This window comes from Colius striatus, chromosome 7, assembly GCF_028858725.1.
Source record: "Colius striatus isolate bColStr4 chromosome 7, bColStr4.1.hap1, whole genome shotgun sequence".
NCBI classification, from domain to species: domain Eukaryota; kingdom Metazoa; phylum Chordata; class Aves; order Coliiformes; family Coliidae; genus Colius; species Colius striatus.
The window spans coordinates 4,954,614-4,972,095 of NC_084765.1; the positions used below are offsets into that span (position 1 = coordinate 4,954,614).

Sequence of the window (17,482 nt, forward strand, 5' to 3'; positions counted from 1 at the left end):
ATTGCAAAACATGTTTTTAGAAAGAAAAATTACAGCCTTTTATTCTTATTTTTCTTGGAAAATTAAACATATATTTAAGGAGTAAACCCTTTGAAAAGCCATAGGAAGACCCAGTTCTTGTAGAAGCAACAGTTGTAGCCCTTATGGGATTGGAGAACACACCATAAGTGACATGTTTAAGAAACACAGTGCTGCTGGGGAAAAAAAATCATGATCTTAATATATGCACCGAGAGATCTGTTTGCAAATGAACTGAGAAGAAAAAACAATCACTGATGAGAGTGTCAGATGTTTATTTTGAGAGAACGGTTACTTTTAAAAACATAAATAGCTGTATTTCAATTATCCAAGGTAAAGTTTGCACTACTGGTGTGATTTTTTCATTAAAACATTTGAAGGTGCTTCCAGGTTAATAAACCAAAAGCAGATAATGATAAAACCTCATATTTTTAGGTTTATTTTAATATTAAACTCCAACAAATAATCCTGGTAAATCCAAACCAAGATTTTAAATGAAATATGAACTGCTTTATGAGCTCAGACTGGAGCTATCAAAATAGTCTTTTTTCAATCAAGGTACTTATGCATCTTAAAAACAACAACAAAGGAAACCAAACCCCAAATCATGCTAAACCATGACTTGAAACTTCAGCTTGGTCAGTTCCAGAATAAGGGACCTATAAAGGCCCATTTAAAGTGTTGTCACTACCACTGACTCTGTGTGAAAAGCTTGCAGGTGGGACCTAGTGCATCTGCTGCACCTGGTAAAGGTGTGGAGAGTAGGAGAGGAAATTAAAGCAGGAGCATCCATAAAGCAAACAAGCCCCAATGCACTAAGGTAGTTAACTCTGGAAGAAGGGGTTGGGAGCATCTCATTCACAAGATAAGTATTGATGATCTGATAAATGGTATTTTTGTGGTGTACTAGATCCTGTATCTCTGTAGGAGCTGGGGAAGTTGTTGGGAGTTGAAGGCCCTTGCTGCAGTGATGGGGACAGAACAGAATTTGTGTAGTCGATATTTGGAGAGAAAAAACCCAACCCCCTACATTGTTTGACTAGGTAGGTATAGTGGATGATACTTGAAGTTTCTAGGCCCAAGTATGATATTAAGGTATCTAGTGTAGATTTCTAGAAGGCTGAACCGAGTGGTGGAGTAGCAACAGGGAAGACATGAAGGTCCTCTTGTACCCCTGAGTGAGGGAGTATCTGCTGAGACTGTGGAATGGTTTCTTGTTTGAAAGGGCGGTAGCTGAGATGCTGGGATGTTGAACTAGCGCTGGGAGAGGATTGTAAGGAAGAGGGGCATGCAGTGCTTTTAGCTTCCTCTGTCACTGTGTAACTGCTGAATGTGAGTGCTGAGGAGGCTGAAGGCCCTGAAAAGTTGAACTGTTATGAGCTGCACTGAAGCCTTTTCTCAAAATCCCCACTGGGTCATGGAACAAACCCCCTGAGAGCTCCCACTGGCTGTGGATGAGCAGCTGTGCTAAAGCTCAGGGTTGGTAGATGGTGTGACTGCTTATAAAAATGACTGTTGCTGTATAACATCAACTAAGCATCACCACACTGGAAGCAATTTGGAATTAGTTTAGAAATGTAACTGTAACATCTGTTCCTGCTCATTATGGGAGGTTCCTTCTGTCACCTTGCTCTTCATACATATATTACTGTGAGTTTGTATCCTAGGCAGGATTATTTACATAACTGATTGAGGATGGGCTTTTTTTTTGTTATCTTTAATATAGTGATAATTGCTCCTTCTTTTTGCTTTACCACCTTTTTATCCAACAGCTTTTTGGAAATGATGCATAAAGTCTGTGGAAACTGGTTGGAGAGCTGTTGGTGGGGATGAAACAGGGAGGTGTCAACGTATGTGTGTGGGAAGGTATGGCAAGTTTCTTACAGCTTAAGACCCAACACTGAATTCATTAGCTGTGTTCATTTTAGATCAGAGAGATGAGCTGTTTGCCACACCACGGCGTTACAGAAGCATCTGCCAGAGATGCTGCCCCAAGGGTTTGGTTCTTTTTGGGCTTTGCCTTCTTGGCTGCTGTACTGTAGTACCAGACAGGGAAGGAGGTTGAGTGCTTTTTCTTGGCTCTCCTGTCTCTTAGTCTGTGCTATGTCAGGAATGTAAAGGTGAAACAGACCCATGGGATCACATGAATGTTTATAGGGCTGGCGAGGTGTTCCTGTCTCAGTCCAACTGCTGGCACTACTTGTGCCTGACGAGCCGTGTCCCGGGGATTTAGTCAGTCACTGCCAGATCCACATGCTGAAGTCATCTGTACTCCTAAGGGCCTGTAGTGGTGCTGCCTGTCCTCCTTGAGGAAACACAGCCTCAAACACTGCCCCAAACACTGGCATAATCTGTTTGTTTTGTGTAGTAGCAGATGGTTTCACTTACTGCAACAAAGAAGATGCTAGTGCAAGTCACCAAGTCAGCCCTTTCATTTCAGCTACATGTTCTGGGCTTTGCAAGGAGGCTTTCAAGTGATCTACCAAAAAAATGCTTTCAGGTGGAGAAAAAAGGTGTAGCTGTGCTGCTGTAAAGCAAACACAATGTCAACTGCCTAGATAATCTATAGGGGTGAAGGTATTTTAACAGCCTCTAAGGTGAAGTAAACTGGGGGAAATAAAGATGAAATTCATCCTGTGTCAAGCTTACTTTGTGCAGCACTAAGTGCTACTAAGGGAGGAGAGGTATCTATTTCTAATAGGACAGAGCAGCTCTAATCTATGTGGCTCTCACCCTCACCATTTAATGGTACACTTCAGGTAGCCAGCAGTTGTACACTACTGAACTGCAGAATTCACCTCCGCCCTGGTAAGGCAAGGCCACGTCTAGAGTACTGTGTCCAGCTTTGGGTTACCTGGTTCAGGAGTGATAGAGAACTGCTGGAGAGAGTTTAGTGGAGGGCTACAAAGATGATCAGGGGACTGGAGCATCTTCCTTAAGAGGAAAGGCTGTGGGAACTGGGGCTGTTTAGCCTGGAGAAGACTGAAGGGGGAACCTTATCAAGGCTTATAGGTACCTAAAGAGTGGATATCAAGGACAGGACAAGGAGTAATGGGCACATGCTGCCCAGGGAGGGTGCAGAGTCTTCTCCACTGGAGGCTTCCAAACCTACGTGGACATGTTCCTGTGCCCTCTGATCGAGAGGAACCTGCTTTGGCAGGCAGTTGGGCTGGATGAGCTCCAGAGATCCCTTCCAACCCCCATAATTCTGTCATTTTTCTACATTCTTTCTCAACTGAAATGAATGTTACCAAAAAACTTAAACCAAAGAGAGGTGCTTTTATTTACTCAAAACATTTTTCCAGACTCTGTTTCGACTGGCCACCTTAACAGCTGGATGAGTATGCTACAGAAACCTCTTTAAAATGGCTTTATCCACCAGTTATATGTAATCTTGAGCTATCCACTCAGCCGTAAGAATAAATCTGGCATTCAAAACAAGGAGTCTTAAGAGCAGTGGTCTTCTTCTATGGTAATGCTGAAATGCAAAAGAACCAACTTTTACATCATAACTCCACTCAATCTGAGCTTTACTCTCCACTTTACTTTGCACAGCACTGCTGGGCAGCCAGCCCCAGGGAAGCCAATTGAGTGGGTGCCAATGCTCTTTCTCAAACGCAGAGCATCTTTACTGGTGACAGCACATGGAGCAGAACAGCCTGGGTGTGCCTTGGGTGGGCAGCACAGCAGCTGCATTGAGGTGATGCCTCCACCTTCCAGAGCATGGGACTGCCAACAGACGAACCCAGGAACTGCCATTGTTTCTCTGAATTACGTCAGTGTTTTTAAAGGAAAGTCTTCCTAACCACTTCCTTTTTAGGAAGACTTTCCTTTAAAACCACTGAGGCAACTCAGAGAAACAAATGATATTAATAAAAGCACAGCTTCCTGCTGGGTCAGTGTGCTAGCTCATTGGTACAGTAGGGCCTGGGAGGAAAAGGGGCTGATGGTTACTTCCTTCCCTTATGCTTTTGGGGAGTGGTATGATGGGGATGAAGCAAAGGAAGTATTAAGTTGGAAAGACCCAAGTGTCAGCGTTAAGGGCTGCTTAAGTGTCTTTGTAGGACACCCAGTGTGACAGATGTTACAGAAAATCCACACTTCTAATTCAGGTTTAGTGTGTTTTATTATAATTCAATGCATTTTTATTAGACTTTAAAAAAACCTGACCAGTTAATACAGTGAAGAGAGCCATTGCCAGCAATTAAAGGAAACTGAAGGTATTCACCTGCCAAAGACACAGCTTTTCAGCCTGAACACCATTATACTAATATTGAAAAGTCTCCCTTCTCAACCCAATTCTGAAACCTAAGGCAGGAAACTCATTGTGTCAGGACTGTACTCCTAAGACAGCATCAGATACTACTGGGGGAGGTAAAAGAATAAATATATAGTTCAAGGGAGGAAAAAAAAAGCTTCTGTAGCCTCAAGTAGGTCAGAAATGGGGCCAGTAAGACACTGTGGCCAAGCAAAATGCTCTCTGGGGAAAATGACAGCTAGATTCTTAGTACTGATCATGCTGCAACAAACTTCCCTCCTCTATCACAGCAGTGGCTTGAGGCCACTAGTTTGAGTCTGGTTCTAACTCCATTTAGGCATTTCTAAATAATCAAAGGCAGCTTCACATTTAAGAAAGGGATTACAGACATGGCAGAATCCTCAACAAAAGCGACAGAGCTCTGGGCATGTGGCAAACGTTACTGTGCTGTAACAAACCTACCTCGGTAGCAGAGAGACCTTAGGAAAGGAACCAGCCAAGACATGACTGCAAGTCTTTTGCTTTTTGTTTTCAAAAATCCTGAGAAGTGCAGCATTGCCCTCTTGTGGTACTAAAGGAGAACAATTAATACCAGTATTTTTAATTTAATGTTTAACTTCTATGTGTTTATAAATACTCCAGAGACTCACAAGAAATCCACATCAGAAAACGAAGAGAACAGTTCTTAGACCCAGAACAAAAGAGATTTCTTGCTGTAAGTATACAGGGTTTATAAAGCTTTCTATTTTCTTTAAACTAGTGTCACAAAATGCTTCCTTTTGTAAGGACCCACTGTGAATCTGTATCTTGGAAAAGGCACTAAATCCCTAAGCAGTTCAAAAGTCATTAGGAAACTGAAGAGGAATTTTTCAGGGACATATTCCAATATATACATATTTGTGAACAACTTTCTATGTAAGGACTTTGAGAAAAGTTTAATTGTAGAGGTTGAAAAAAAGCATCAAAACCAACAAATGGGCATTTGAGCTGTGCCTAAGCCAGTCATATGCAGACAAACATACATCAGCTGACCAGACAGCACACGCACGCTCGCTCACTATGGCTAAAGAGGCTGCTTCCGTGTGAGAAAACCTCTCACTCCCTTGTCAGGGAAGCAATAAAACGTGCACATAAAACAAACACACACAAATTTAAGTGTTCAGAGTTAGTTCTTAAGTTTCTTAGTGTTTGTCTCCACACCTGTTCTCCCACAATGGCAAAGTACTGCTGAGTCTTCATATGCAAACAGCAAAAGCCACATGAGTAAGTGCCACTCAGCTGCAGAAACTGGCAAGTCATTGGCAGTAAATATCAATCTTCTCTTCAGAAGTTGTAGCACTTTATCCAACCTGCCACTAAAAGCAAAACCAACAAAACTTGTTGTATGAAGATAGGGGAAAGAAAGGAAAAAACTCCACCCAGCCACCACAAGGTTGTCTAAAAATTCCCCATTTTAACACCTTTTATATCCAGCAAGTGAGGGATGTGCAACCCACCAGCAGCAGCTTCTACAAACTCCTGCATGTCTTGCAGCAATGAGAGTAAGAGAGGACTTATGAAGCCTGTGTTTTGGTAACCAGATGCATCTACTGCTTTGGAGAGGTTCCAATTCTGAATTAAATCTCTGCCCTGGTTTTCAGAGACGAAGTTTACCTTAGACAAGTAGCAGTAGCAGTGAAGCTGATCAGTACACTGTATGTTTCTTTTGCAAAGAGACAGACTCATGAGATCCAAAGCCCTACTTCATTCAAACATTCCCTATAAATTCTGAGGGAAGAGAGAGCATCTCAACTGGTACTTAAAAGAGACACTGAGTGCAGGCCAACTCGGTGAGGAGGTCTCCAGTGTTGTGAGCACTGTACAACTGATCATTGTAGGTGCAGAAATTGGTGTGGAAGAGAAGGAAAAAAAGCTCTCTGCCACCCTTGCTGTTTGTGTCCCAGAAATAGAGTCTCATTGAGAACACTGTGACAATAACACATGCTTCTGCTTCTACTCCATTTCCTTTCCTCTTCATTTTTCCTAATGTTATTCAATCTCATAGACAACAACAACAAAACAGGGTTTCCTCAGTGAGTATGTGGACAGTTGCATCATGTTTACTTTTAAACTTACCCTTAGTCCTCCTTGTCCAGAACCTGAAGCTTCAATTCTTTTTTCCATTTCTTCCTGTTTCTTTTTCTTTTGCTCTACAGAGTAAAGGTTCTTAATACCTCGAGAGGAAGCCTGGGAGAAAGCACATTTAAAGTACATTTAGGTAAGACCAATTAGGTACTTTTCTGGCTGGCAACCAAACTGCAAGCCTTTGTAAACTCTGGTTTGTGTGAAGAGACTGAAATATTAAGTAATGATACTATTACATAAGCACAGATGTTTCAGGATACTTCTTCATCCCATAGGTATGTGAGGGTGGTTTTATTTCAGTGTTATTACATCCAGGTGAGCATACTGAATGCAGGTATGTGTACCTGCTTTGCATCCTAAGATGCAGGACCAGAACCTCCCTTCCCAAAAGTCCTAGAAATCACTAGCCTGTGTGGTTTGTTGTTTTTCCAGTCTCAGGGCCTATTCTTGCCCTCACAAACAGAATTAACTGGGAAGAGACAATTCAGGCTAACAGAACTTCCAAGAACTTCAGCTGTGTCATCAACTGTTCACTTCTTCCATCTCTTTTTACCAGAAGGCTACTCAGAAAGAGGACAGATGATGTAAATCATAATGACAGCTGATGATGTAAATCATGATGACAGCTTCTACTCTAACACTCAATAAGTGGACAGTCACAAGCTACCACCAATCAATGGGAATTTACAAGCAGGGGAGAAAAGAGACGGTGTTAGTAATGTTAGCCCAGGCTGTTAAGAAATCCCACTTGTAAGTTGTGATCTGTGAGAAAACCTATGTGACAGTCTACCCTTCAGACTTCAGAGGATGTGTGGATGGCAGCAGCACACAGATCAGAAACCTGCTGTAAACTGCCTTCTTTGTATCCTCCTGGCAATGACCTAAGGAGGACTGAGGCTAGCTGGCAGGAGTACCAGAACTACAGACACTGTACAACAAGAAAGAATATGTTTAAAAAGGGACTTTTAGCTAAGCTTAGGGTCATGATACCACAGCACAAGCTACACAAAAGGTGGTAAAAGCTCTCAAGGGAAAACACCTGAAATTTGAGGCCTTGATGACAAGCACAATTTTTGCTGTGTTACTCTGGCAAATCCAACGAACAAATACTGATTTAGACTCTGTAGTGTCTAGCTTCTGGGCAACTGTCCTGCCAAGTGAATTAGGCACCTGGACTGGCTCTACAGCATCCCAGCACCTCACACAACCTCAGGCTGAATAATGAGGAGTTAAGAAGCAAGTACAGGAAAACACTAAGCAGTGAGGAACATCTGCCCCTCACAAGGGGAAAACCAAATTAGGCTGCTCACAAGACATCTCTGTTACCCAACATTTAGAGGCTAAAATGCTCTCAAAAGTAGTCCTGAAAAATCCTGATAGATGCTTTATCTTTTTTTCTTAACAAGAAGTGAAGAGCATGATACTTCCCTGTTTCTTTCTCAGCTTAGCAGCTACCATAGAACTTCAAAGTCATCAGCCAAATGGCTTCATTTCTCCTTCCTCTCAGGAAAGGTTTTTAGTAGTTTAAGATGCAGATGAGGGTGTTACCCTTTGCATGCTTATCAAAACCACATTTCTTACAGGTATGCTTAAAAAAACCCTCTGAGATTTAAGATTATATGTGGGTTGCTTTTAGCATGTAATCTGACATAATCTAGAGACTTTTTAAAGAGGGACTGGAAAGCATCACTCAGTCATTCTCCAATTATTCACCCTTCAAACCAGGTCAACATGGTCCACATCAATAATGATCAATTTTTCATCTGATTTGTAATACCACTAACTCACACAACACGTTCCTTTTCCTTCACAGTTCAGCTGTGGTCTAAAACACACAAAATGCAGTAAGTAGCAAGTGTATGGTGTCTGTTATAAGCATTTTTGAGGGGTATGCAAAGCAAGAAACAGGCCACTCAGTTTTACATTCTGCTAGAACACATGCATCCCATCTTTTCTAATTTTAAGCACAATGAAGTAGTTAAAGCTTAGATAGAAGAATAACTTAATAATTCCTTGCTGGCATTTGAGCTCAGAAACAGGCTCAATTGTTGCCATGTTAATCATCTGAACTTTCAAGTGCCTATAACATGCATTTTGAAATTCCACTTGAAATTGCCACAACTGCTTGACAACTCTGGTTTGAAATATTTCTCAGTGTCTTGTTTTCAGGTCTAGGGAAAAAAAACCCCAACATTGACCTTGGTCTTCTAGTTCTTAGGTTGGTTTTTTAACTACTGCAAAACTTCTCCCACCTAAACAAGCTCTGTTATGTTGCAATAGTCTTCAGGCACCTATGTACCTGTGAGACCTTACTGTAAATATACATATTAAATGTCATAAAGGTAAAACATTAATAATACTATGAAATATTTGATGATTCCCAAAAACTAGGCATAATATCCCATGTTCCCACAGAAGCCCTAGCTATTTTTTGTCCATAAACCAGCTACCTAAACACATTTTGAATAAATGACACGTTATCAGACATTACCTCCATCTGCCTCTTTTCAGCTGCTTCTGCTAGCTGTCTTCTTTTTATTTCCTAAATAAAAGTGAAAGATGGTGAAATGCTATTCCAACACAGCCTGCAAATTCTTTTGAAAGTCTTAATTCTTAAATGTGACTCAAAACTGTTATGCAAACTGCCAAAAAATGCCAACCTGAAGTCAATTAGCATCATCTTACCCCCAGTCTGCAAGAACAGAGTGTTCTTAGTGACTAATATGCTAGAGGAGCAGCTGCTGACATTATTTGCAGTCAAACCCCACCAGAAATCTGTATTCAGCTGTATTATGCCTTTGCTCCAACAGAACTCACACTGGAATGAGAAAGCACCCAGTGTGCAAGTTGTCCTTTTGGAGTCTGAAAGGAGAAAGCTTGCTCTTCCAGACTGAATGAGATCCTTTTCTTCTCCTCTCCTCCCATCCAAAGCCTCAGGTAAAGGCTAGAAATGCAGGGTGATAGTTTCTTACCAGGTAGGAAAAATGTCATCCTACAAGGTTAGAGGTGAGCACGTGCACTAGAGGGATAAAGCACAGTTCTTCCTGCGTCTGGTTGAAACAAAGGTCATTTTGGCCTCCATTATGGCATGAACCCACTCCACGTGTGATTATAAAAATGCAGAATGGTTGGAAGGGGCCTTTAGAGATCATCCAGTTCAATACTCTGCTAAAGCAGGTTACCTATCATCAGTAGGCAGAAGGTGTCCAAGGGGGTTTGGAAACCTTCAGAGAAAATTCCACCACCTCCCTAGACAGCCTGTACCAGGGCTCCCTCACCTGAACACTAAAGTGTTTCCTTGTGTTTAAGTGGAGCTGCCTGTGTTACAGCTTGTACCCATTACCCCTTGTCTTGTCCCTGGGCATTACAGAGAAAAAAAGTGTTGCCTCATCCTCTTGACATTCAGTCTTGACAGTCTCTTGAACTTGGAAGCCCAGGACTGGACAGAGTACTTCGGATGAGGCCTCACCAGGGCAGAGGAGAGGTGGAGAACCTCCCTCAACCTGCTTCCAACGCTTTTTAATATACCTCAGGATTCCACTTGGCCTTCTTGGCCACGAGAGCATACTGCTAATGCTCGGTCTCCACACCGGCGCCCACCACTGAGGCTAGGGACTGAGCGGCGGGAGGCTGCGGGGGGCTGCTCCCCATGGTGTCCCTATCCCTGCAGCCCGCCAGGCCAGGCGGCCGGGGCCCGAGGGATGAGCTTCCTCCGCGCAGCCGCAGCCGGAGGCACCGCTCGCTGCGCGGCGCGGCAGCCATGGGACCCTTCCTTCTTCCCCCGCGGCTGTCGCGGGGCGACTCCGGCCGTGCAGCCCGGTCTCCATTACAGAAGGCGGCCCGTTTTCCCCGCACCCCGCCCGGGCGGGGAGGGCCGCTGCTCCCCGCGCTCGGCCCCGTCCCGGAGCGGCTGGGCGTCACTACCCGCTGACATACACCCGGGCGGAAGGAGGCAGGGAGAGAAGGAGGAAAGGAAAGCGCCGGCGGCCGCCGTGGCCCCGCACTCACCGGGTCGGGCGTTTCCACCACGTCCTTGGCGCCCTCCCCCATGCAGGGCAGGCACAGCCCCATGGCGGGCTCCACCGCCGCACGGCCGCCGACCGCTGGGGAGGCGATGGCTGGGGAGGCGATGGCTGGGGAGGCGATGGCTGGGGAGGCGGCGGCCGCGGCCCCGGCCCCGCCCGCGGCCTTCAGCCGGCGCCGTGCTCCAGCAGGGCCCGCCCCGTCATGGGGCCGCCAGCGGGGCCGTGGCTGGCAACCTGCGCCAGTTATTTCCTTCCCCGCACGGCCCCTCGCCGGCGGTTTAACTGATGTAAATGCATTGCTAGCGAAAAGGAACAAGAGTGTAATTAATTTCCAGCTCGCTCCCGAAAAGGTGACCCAGGGATTCGGAGCCATAGACGCGGCCGGGCACAGCCACTGGTGCGGGACACTGCAGAGGCCCGGAGCGTGGCTGATGAATGGCAGGGTGGAAGGGCTTGAAAGGGCCCTCTGGAGATGATCCAGTCCATCCCCTTGCTAAAGCAGGTTCCCATTGATCGAGGGCACAGGCAGGTTTTGAGATTTCCTGAGAGGGAGCCTCCACTCCCTCCCTGGGCAGCCTGGGCCAGGGCTCCCTCACCTGAACTGCAAAGAAGTTTCTCTTCATGTTCCATTGGAACTTCCTGTGTTCCAGCATGTGCCCATTACTCCCTGTCCTGTCACTGGCCACCACAGCAAAAAGACTGGCCCTATTGTCTTGACACTCACCTTTAGGTATTGATAAGCCTTCATAAGGCCCCCCTTTAGTCTTCTCCAGGCTAAACAGTCCCACAGCCTTTCCTCATGAGAGATACTCCAGTCCCTTAGTCATATTTGTAACCCTATAGTAGCTTTGTAGCTCATTTGTAGCTCTCAGGATAGGTTTCACCCTCCACATTTGAGAATCTGACATGGTTCTGCTGGTTGTGTCTCTTAAGATTCTTGGGAAAACCAGTGCTGGTTTCCCTGTTGTCAAACCCCTAAGTGCTGTTGTACAGTCTCTTGTTGTACGAGCCTGGCCTTGAACATTTCCAGGGATGGGGCAGCCACAGTTTCTCTGAGAAAGGCCTCGCCACCCTTACATGGAAGAGCTTCTTCCTAATATCTATCCACCCTCTTTCAGATTAAAGCCATTATCCCATGTCTTGTGACAACATGCCCTTGTAAAAAAAATCCCTCTCCAGCTTTCTTATCAGCCCCTTTAAGTACTGGAAAGCTGCTATAAGGTCTCCCTGAGATGTGTGTGATTTTTTTTCTCCCCTAATTTTACATTTTTAACTGCTCATATAATTTAGAAAGCTCCTGGTTTTCTTTATTTTGCTTTCAGTCTTTCATCCTCTTTGAAATGGTTTGCTATGGCTTTCTGACGGGAGCTGCCATGTAAGAATTTCTGTCCTTGCTGGCCTTCTTTGGAAAACTTGGTATCACTAAATAGAGGAAACCAAAAGTCTTTTTCCCTTTTCTGCCTCTTCTGCTATTTCTCTTTCTTAACATTTTGCTACCTAGTTATTTATAGTAGTCTCCAGCATTACCCTATTCAACATTTCCTGAATCTGAGCGTTGGTTTATACATCCGTCCTTGAGGATTGTGTCAAGAGTATAATATGTATTCTTGATAAACGATCCAACATCTACCCAGCTTCTGGCCTGCCTCTCTGATTTTGAACAAGGTTATATCTTTTTACACCAATGTTCTTGTCCTGTGTTTTATTCCACGAGCCTTTGATGTCATTATTATAAAGTACTAGTTTAAGCTCTTGTGTTTGTTCCCTGCAGCTGTAATTAGCCACCAGAGAGGGTTACAGTGTTGCTGAACTAAGTACTTCCCTCAGGTTACCACATGGTCCTCAGATTTCCGAACCAGACAAGGTCTCACTGTCATCATGGGAGTCTGATGAGGCTGGTAGAACAGGGAGCAAGCAGAGGAAGGCTCATGTGCTGCCCATCCTTGCTGGTGAGGGTGAGTGACTGCAGGAGCGCATAAATGCTCTGGCAGAGGAGCTGAGCTGAGTTGAGTTGTCTTGGGAGTTGCAGCAGAGCTGTTGTAACTTCTCTTCTGCATGGTATAGTGTGTTCTGATTTAACTTTCTTCTTTGTGATGAAAGCATTTTTATTTTAAGGTACCAGATACTTTTGGTTTATAGTCATGTGGGTTAAGTGCTTAGTGTTTGTCAACCTTCAGGTTAGAACTTGGGGATTCTCAGCTGGTTGCAGTCCTCCATTTGATCCTTCAGATGATAATCCCAGAGTGCAGCTACAACAACTCTTTGCCACATCTAAAAGTTTTAAAGGAACACTGGAGCACTCTGCACAGAGAAAGCAGTACGAGCTGGTGAGACCTGTAACTCAAAAGATGAGTGGTTCAAACAAAGTTTGAGTTCTTTGCAAGTGCCTGCAGAATGTGGTCAGAAAGGTGTTACCGAGGAGCAGCAAGAAATACATTAACTTTCTGTTCTGTAACAAAAGGTTTATAAGTTGTGAATGAGGGTTTTTTGGGCCGATGTTTTTACTGATGAGGTTTTAGGGATACCATTTCAATAACGTCTCATGTATTGAGGTCCTTTAATAACTTTTTGAGACTTCCTGGAATGAGCTTAAAGAAATTCTGAGGATATGTAGTTTGAGATTAAATCAACAGGATTTTGTGTGTTTGGATACAGTGGTAACCAGTGATGCTTGAAAACTAGATACAAAATCAGATTTTGGGGGTACTTGAGGCTTGATATGAACAAGGAGTTATGTTTGGTGGATTCCAGGTACCAGGTGAGGATTGATAGAGAGCTCCCTGGCCTGTAGCACTGGGGCAGCTGATTCCCTGGGGTGGTTGTGTGATAGCACTAATAAAACACAAGACCTGTCTTTTTTTTTGGCTGAATTCATCTGTGTTGCCTCAAGAAGCATATCTGAAAACACTTATTAGCAGTTACCTGTCTTTCTTAAGAGAGAGTCTCCTAACCCTTACCACTCAGTCTCTTTTACTTGGAAACTTACTACTTGTGTTGGGTATGAACAGTGCAGAACATCCCCCTGGTTTTTGGAGTGAAGCTCTTCATAAACACACTTGGCAGAGCAAAGTCTGCTCTTTTCTGTTACAGGTTGCAATGCTCTTTTGATTAATTGCATCCTGAGTATTTCTTGATGCTGTGAGATCAGAAATGTTAATGTCTGCTAACTCGATAGCAACAGATATTAGAGGTTTTTTTATCATTTGCTTTAGTGCTTTGGAGTGTTTTTGTCCACCTCTTCAACCATACCAAATAATGTAATGGAACAGCACATTAGTTATGTATTGACAATAAAAAAAAACCCCAGCAAACATCTTTATCACTGCCATGAATAATAGTAGCACATTGCTTTTAAATGGGATTGCTGGGCTGACCAATCTGAATTTTTTAAAATTCATGTGATGAATTGTGTGTAGTGAGTTTTGAATATCTGATTTAACAGGAAATATGTATTGGAAGCATCAATGACCTTTCTGCAGGGTTTTGGCAGCTCAGGTTGTTGGTTCACTTTTAAAGGTTTACTTATCATAGAATCATAGACTTATGGTGGCATTTGTGCAAGAATGATACTGAATTGCATCTTAAACTGATGTGTAAATGTTGGTTGGTCTCTAACTCTCTTATAATCCAGAAATCCAGCAGGTGGTACTATTGACACAAAAATATCCCTTATTTCCCAAATCTATAGCCACACCTTCAATTTATTTTATTGTTTTGATACTGCAGGCAGAATGACTTGGAATAGGAATGAAGATGCAAGATTTCTGCAAGATTTCTGCAAGTGTCAGAATTTTTTTCACAGTAACTGATGAGGACTACAAGGCTGGGCTGAGAGACAGTTTTTACCCTGCACTAAAGTGTGTTCACTATAGCATAATAATGCAGATGCAAGGGAAATGGCTTCCATACCCCTGGCCAAGTTGCTCATAGGTTGATGATTTTAATTTCCAGGGTAAAAATTGATCTTTACATGTACTCAGTCAGCTCCATAAATGTCTTTTTCAATAACTCTATATTCTGAAACACTTCATATTGTTACACCACTACAAAAGACATTCTGTCAAGTAGGAGGCCTGAAGTGGAACAGAACTTGTAGTGTTGATCTTTGAACGTAAGAACTTATTGATAATGGAGGATTCATATTGTTGCTATTGCATGTAAACCTGGAGAGAGAATACATTTCTGAATGATAGCCTAGAAAGTTTTCTTTTCAAATAAATGAGCATGGTAAGTAAAATACATTAGTGATTTAAATCTAGTTGGAATTTAACTGGAGTATGATCAGTTACTTATCATATCTCTTCCAGTTAATAAAAATATTTATTTAGATTCTAAACCTTAGGAATCTTTCTCCAAGAAAGGGCAAGTGACTGGAAGAGTGGCTGTGATATGCAGCCCTTTCCAGGAAAGGCACAGAACAGCTTAGTTACAAGCTCTCTACTGGAAAAGTAATTGCAGCATCTGTGAGCACTTCTGTGTCTTTTTGGCCCTGATATGTGACTCTGGTCATTAGTCATCAGGTTAAATTTCAGTAGGAAAGGACTGAAGCTGATCAGTAGAAAGGCTGTCACTGATTTCCAGGAGAGCAAAGTGTCCGTCAGCTTTGCTTAACAAACCTCCACAGCTGCTGCACTCCACAGCGGTTCTACTACGTCAATCCCACTTAGGTTGTTTCTTCTCTGCTGTATTGTTGCATGCTACCATCCACTCAGAGTAGTGAATGAAAGGAGAAAGTCCATTTCTGGTTGTAGAAGAGTTTTTGTCTCTATGTAAATGCTACTTGCAATACAGAGGAATGTGCTCTTGGAGTCCTGTCACTTACAGAACAGCACATTGGGCTGGAAGGGAATGTTTCCATCTCTGTGCAGTCATTTTTAGAAGTGCTCCATAAAATATGTTTAATCCAGCCAGTAAGTGGACAGCCACAAGAAGCAAGTGGGCTCTGCTACACCTTAGGCACACTGAATACATTGAGATTGGGACATGGAGGTGCATGCTATGACTACTGACATAAGGAATTAATAAACATCGAGACTCTGATTTTTTTATTCACAGTGTTTTATTAGGTGGAGAAGTTAATTTCCGCTATGGATGTGATGAAACCTGAAGATATGAGTTCATTCTCAGCTCAGTAACCTCTTAGTAGTTCCATCAGAGTCCATGGTTAAAAAAAAAAAAGATGAGGATCTGTTCTTACTGTTGCAGAATCAGAGTCTTGATTATAATAACTGATTGTGGGCCAAGAGAAAAGAGGCAGTTGCATGGGATGAACACAATTTACTGACTTAGTCTATTGTGTCTTTCTATCGATCTGTATCTCAGGAATTACATCCAAAAAGAACCTTAGATTTGTACTTGTCTGGAAACAGAGAAATTTCTAGACACTGTCTGGCATTGGACAGTTCTTAAGAGGCCCTTAAATCACTAACTTTAGACAAAAGATTCCTTTATGTGTGTATAATGGAATACTAGTAATGAAATAACAACTAACTTTAATGTTTCCCTCTACTTAGATGTATATAATTTCACACAAAATATAGGGAAGGATGTGGGATCTGTAAGGAGCTGTTGGATGAAAATACACAAGTAATACTTCTTAGTAGATTTAATGTATTTTGAGTTGCTCTGTAACCTGATATAGGTGAACCTGCTTCTGCAGGGCTGTTGGACTAGATGATCTCTAAAGGTCCTTTCCAACCCAATACCATTCTGTGATTAGTGCTCAACATCATTGAAAGTCTGGGAATTCTTTTAAAGAATGTAACAAAGCTGTTTTTTTATAATTTATTTATGATTGTAACTCATTCTGCATAGCAGTGGGTGACTGTGGTGCAGTGCTCAATTATAGATTACGAACACAGATTTTCAGTGTCCACTTGAGGAGTTCCCTCAAATTTCATTTTTATGTGTTAGTTTAGGGATTACTGTGCACATCAAACTGCAGCCCAAGCTCTGTATAATCTCTGAGAGTACAGCTTTTGTTGAAGTGCATGAAAACTGAGCTTCTTTTATGCTATGGCTTAACTTCAGCAGCTTTCAGCTAATCTTGGTATTTTCCCTTCATTAGCGAAGAATCCTTTTCCATTAGTTTTCCATCTTTCTTGATGGCTTGTCACGATCAGCTCTGCAGAAGCAAGGCAGCTTTTCAGCTTTAAGGATGTTACTAGTTGATGACTAAAAACTTGAGTACAAAACTTCTGTCTATACGTTTTTCTGCTGTGCAAAAAAAACTGTATACATGAAGCACTGAAGTTTCTGGGAAAATTCAGTGCACAACACCATAGCATCGTGTCCTTGAATACAATGTGCAAAAGCACATGCAAGTCCCTCTTGGCTGACTGTCCAGCATCTAATGATAAACTCTAAATCCTCAGGAAGCTCCTTTCAGATTTCTTTTTTAGCTGAGACAAAGAATGTTTTTAGGTGCTGCGTCGAGTGTGTTCATATGTTGCATTTATCAGTCCAAGATACCTCAGCTAGACAGTAATTAGGGACTGCCAAAAGAACATCTGTTCACAGTCACCACTTCTAAGGATAAATTTGCATCCTGAAATACCTCGTGCTTGAGTGTGAGGGCAATTAGAACTGAGACATGAGATTTCACTGCTTTTTAAGGTCAGTTTGCACTCTGCTCGCCTTTGCTGCTACACAGGTTGAAGAATCACTGTGCCATCGACTTTTACAAGACATACAGCAATGCATATGCTTTCTCCATCTAGCATGTTAGCAGAAATAGTCTTGGAGTTATTTGGCATAAAATTGCTTCTAAAACAAGTAAAAAGCAGACTGCGTTCCCACAATTGGATAAGGATAGGAGCAGGTGATTCTTGGCCTTTGTATGTTCTGCTTGGTTTCTGCAGGCACCTGAGACTCTCTAGACTTGCCTGGGGCACCAGTATCTTGGGTACAGAAGGGAATTAAGCTTTCTCACATCTGCTTGTCAAATAACCCTCACCAATTTGAGGAGTGGTTCACAATCTGTTCCCTGCTTTGGTGTCTGTACAGCTTTAACCTGTCTCAGGGAAAGATTATACACTTGCTGAAATTTTGTCCTGCT

The 17,482-nt window shown here is 42.9% G+C and overlaps 1 protein-coding gene across 1 annotated transcript; it reads right to left on the minus strand.

Annotated features, from left to right (window-relative positions):
* Positions 1 to 288: 288 nt before the first annotated feature.
* Positions 289 to 10,596, minus strand: SVIP (small VCP interacting protein). Its single transcript, XM_062000364.1, has 4 exons — positions 10,409 to 10,596; positions 8,892 to 8,942; positions 6,392 to 6,502; positions 289 to 5,631 (listed from the first exon to the last, which is right to left on the minus strand). The coding sequence occupies exons 1-4, from the start codon at positions 10,469 to 10,471 to the stop codon at positions 5,617 to 5,619; spliced, it is 240 nt and encodes a 79-aa protein (XP_061856348.1). The 5' UTR covers positions 10,472 to 10,596; the 3' UTR covers positions 289 to 5,616.
* Between the last annotated feature and the right edge of the window lie 6,886 nt (positions 10,597 to 17,482).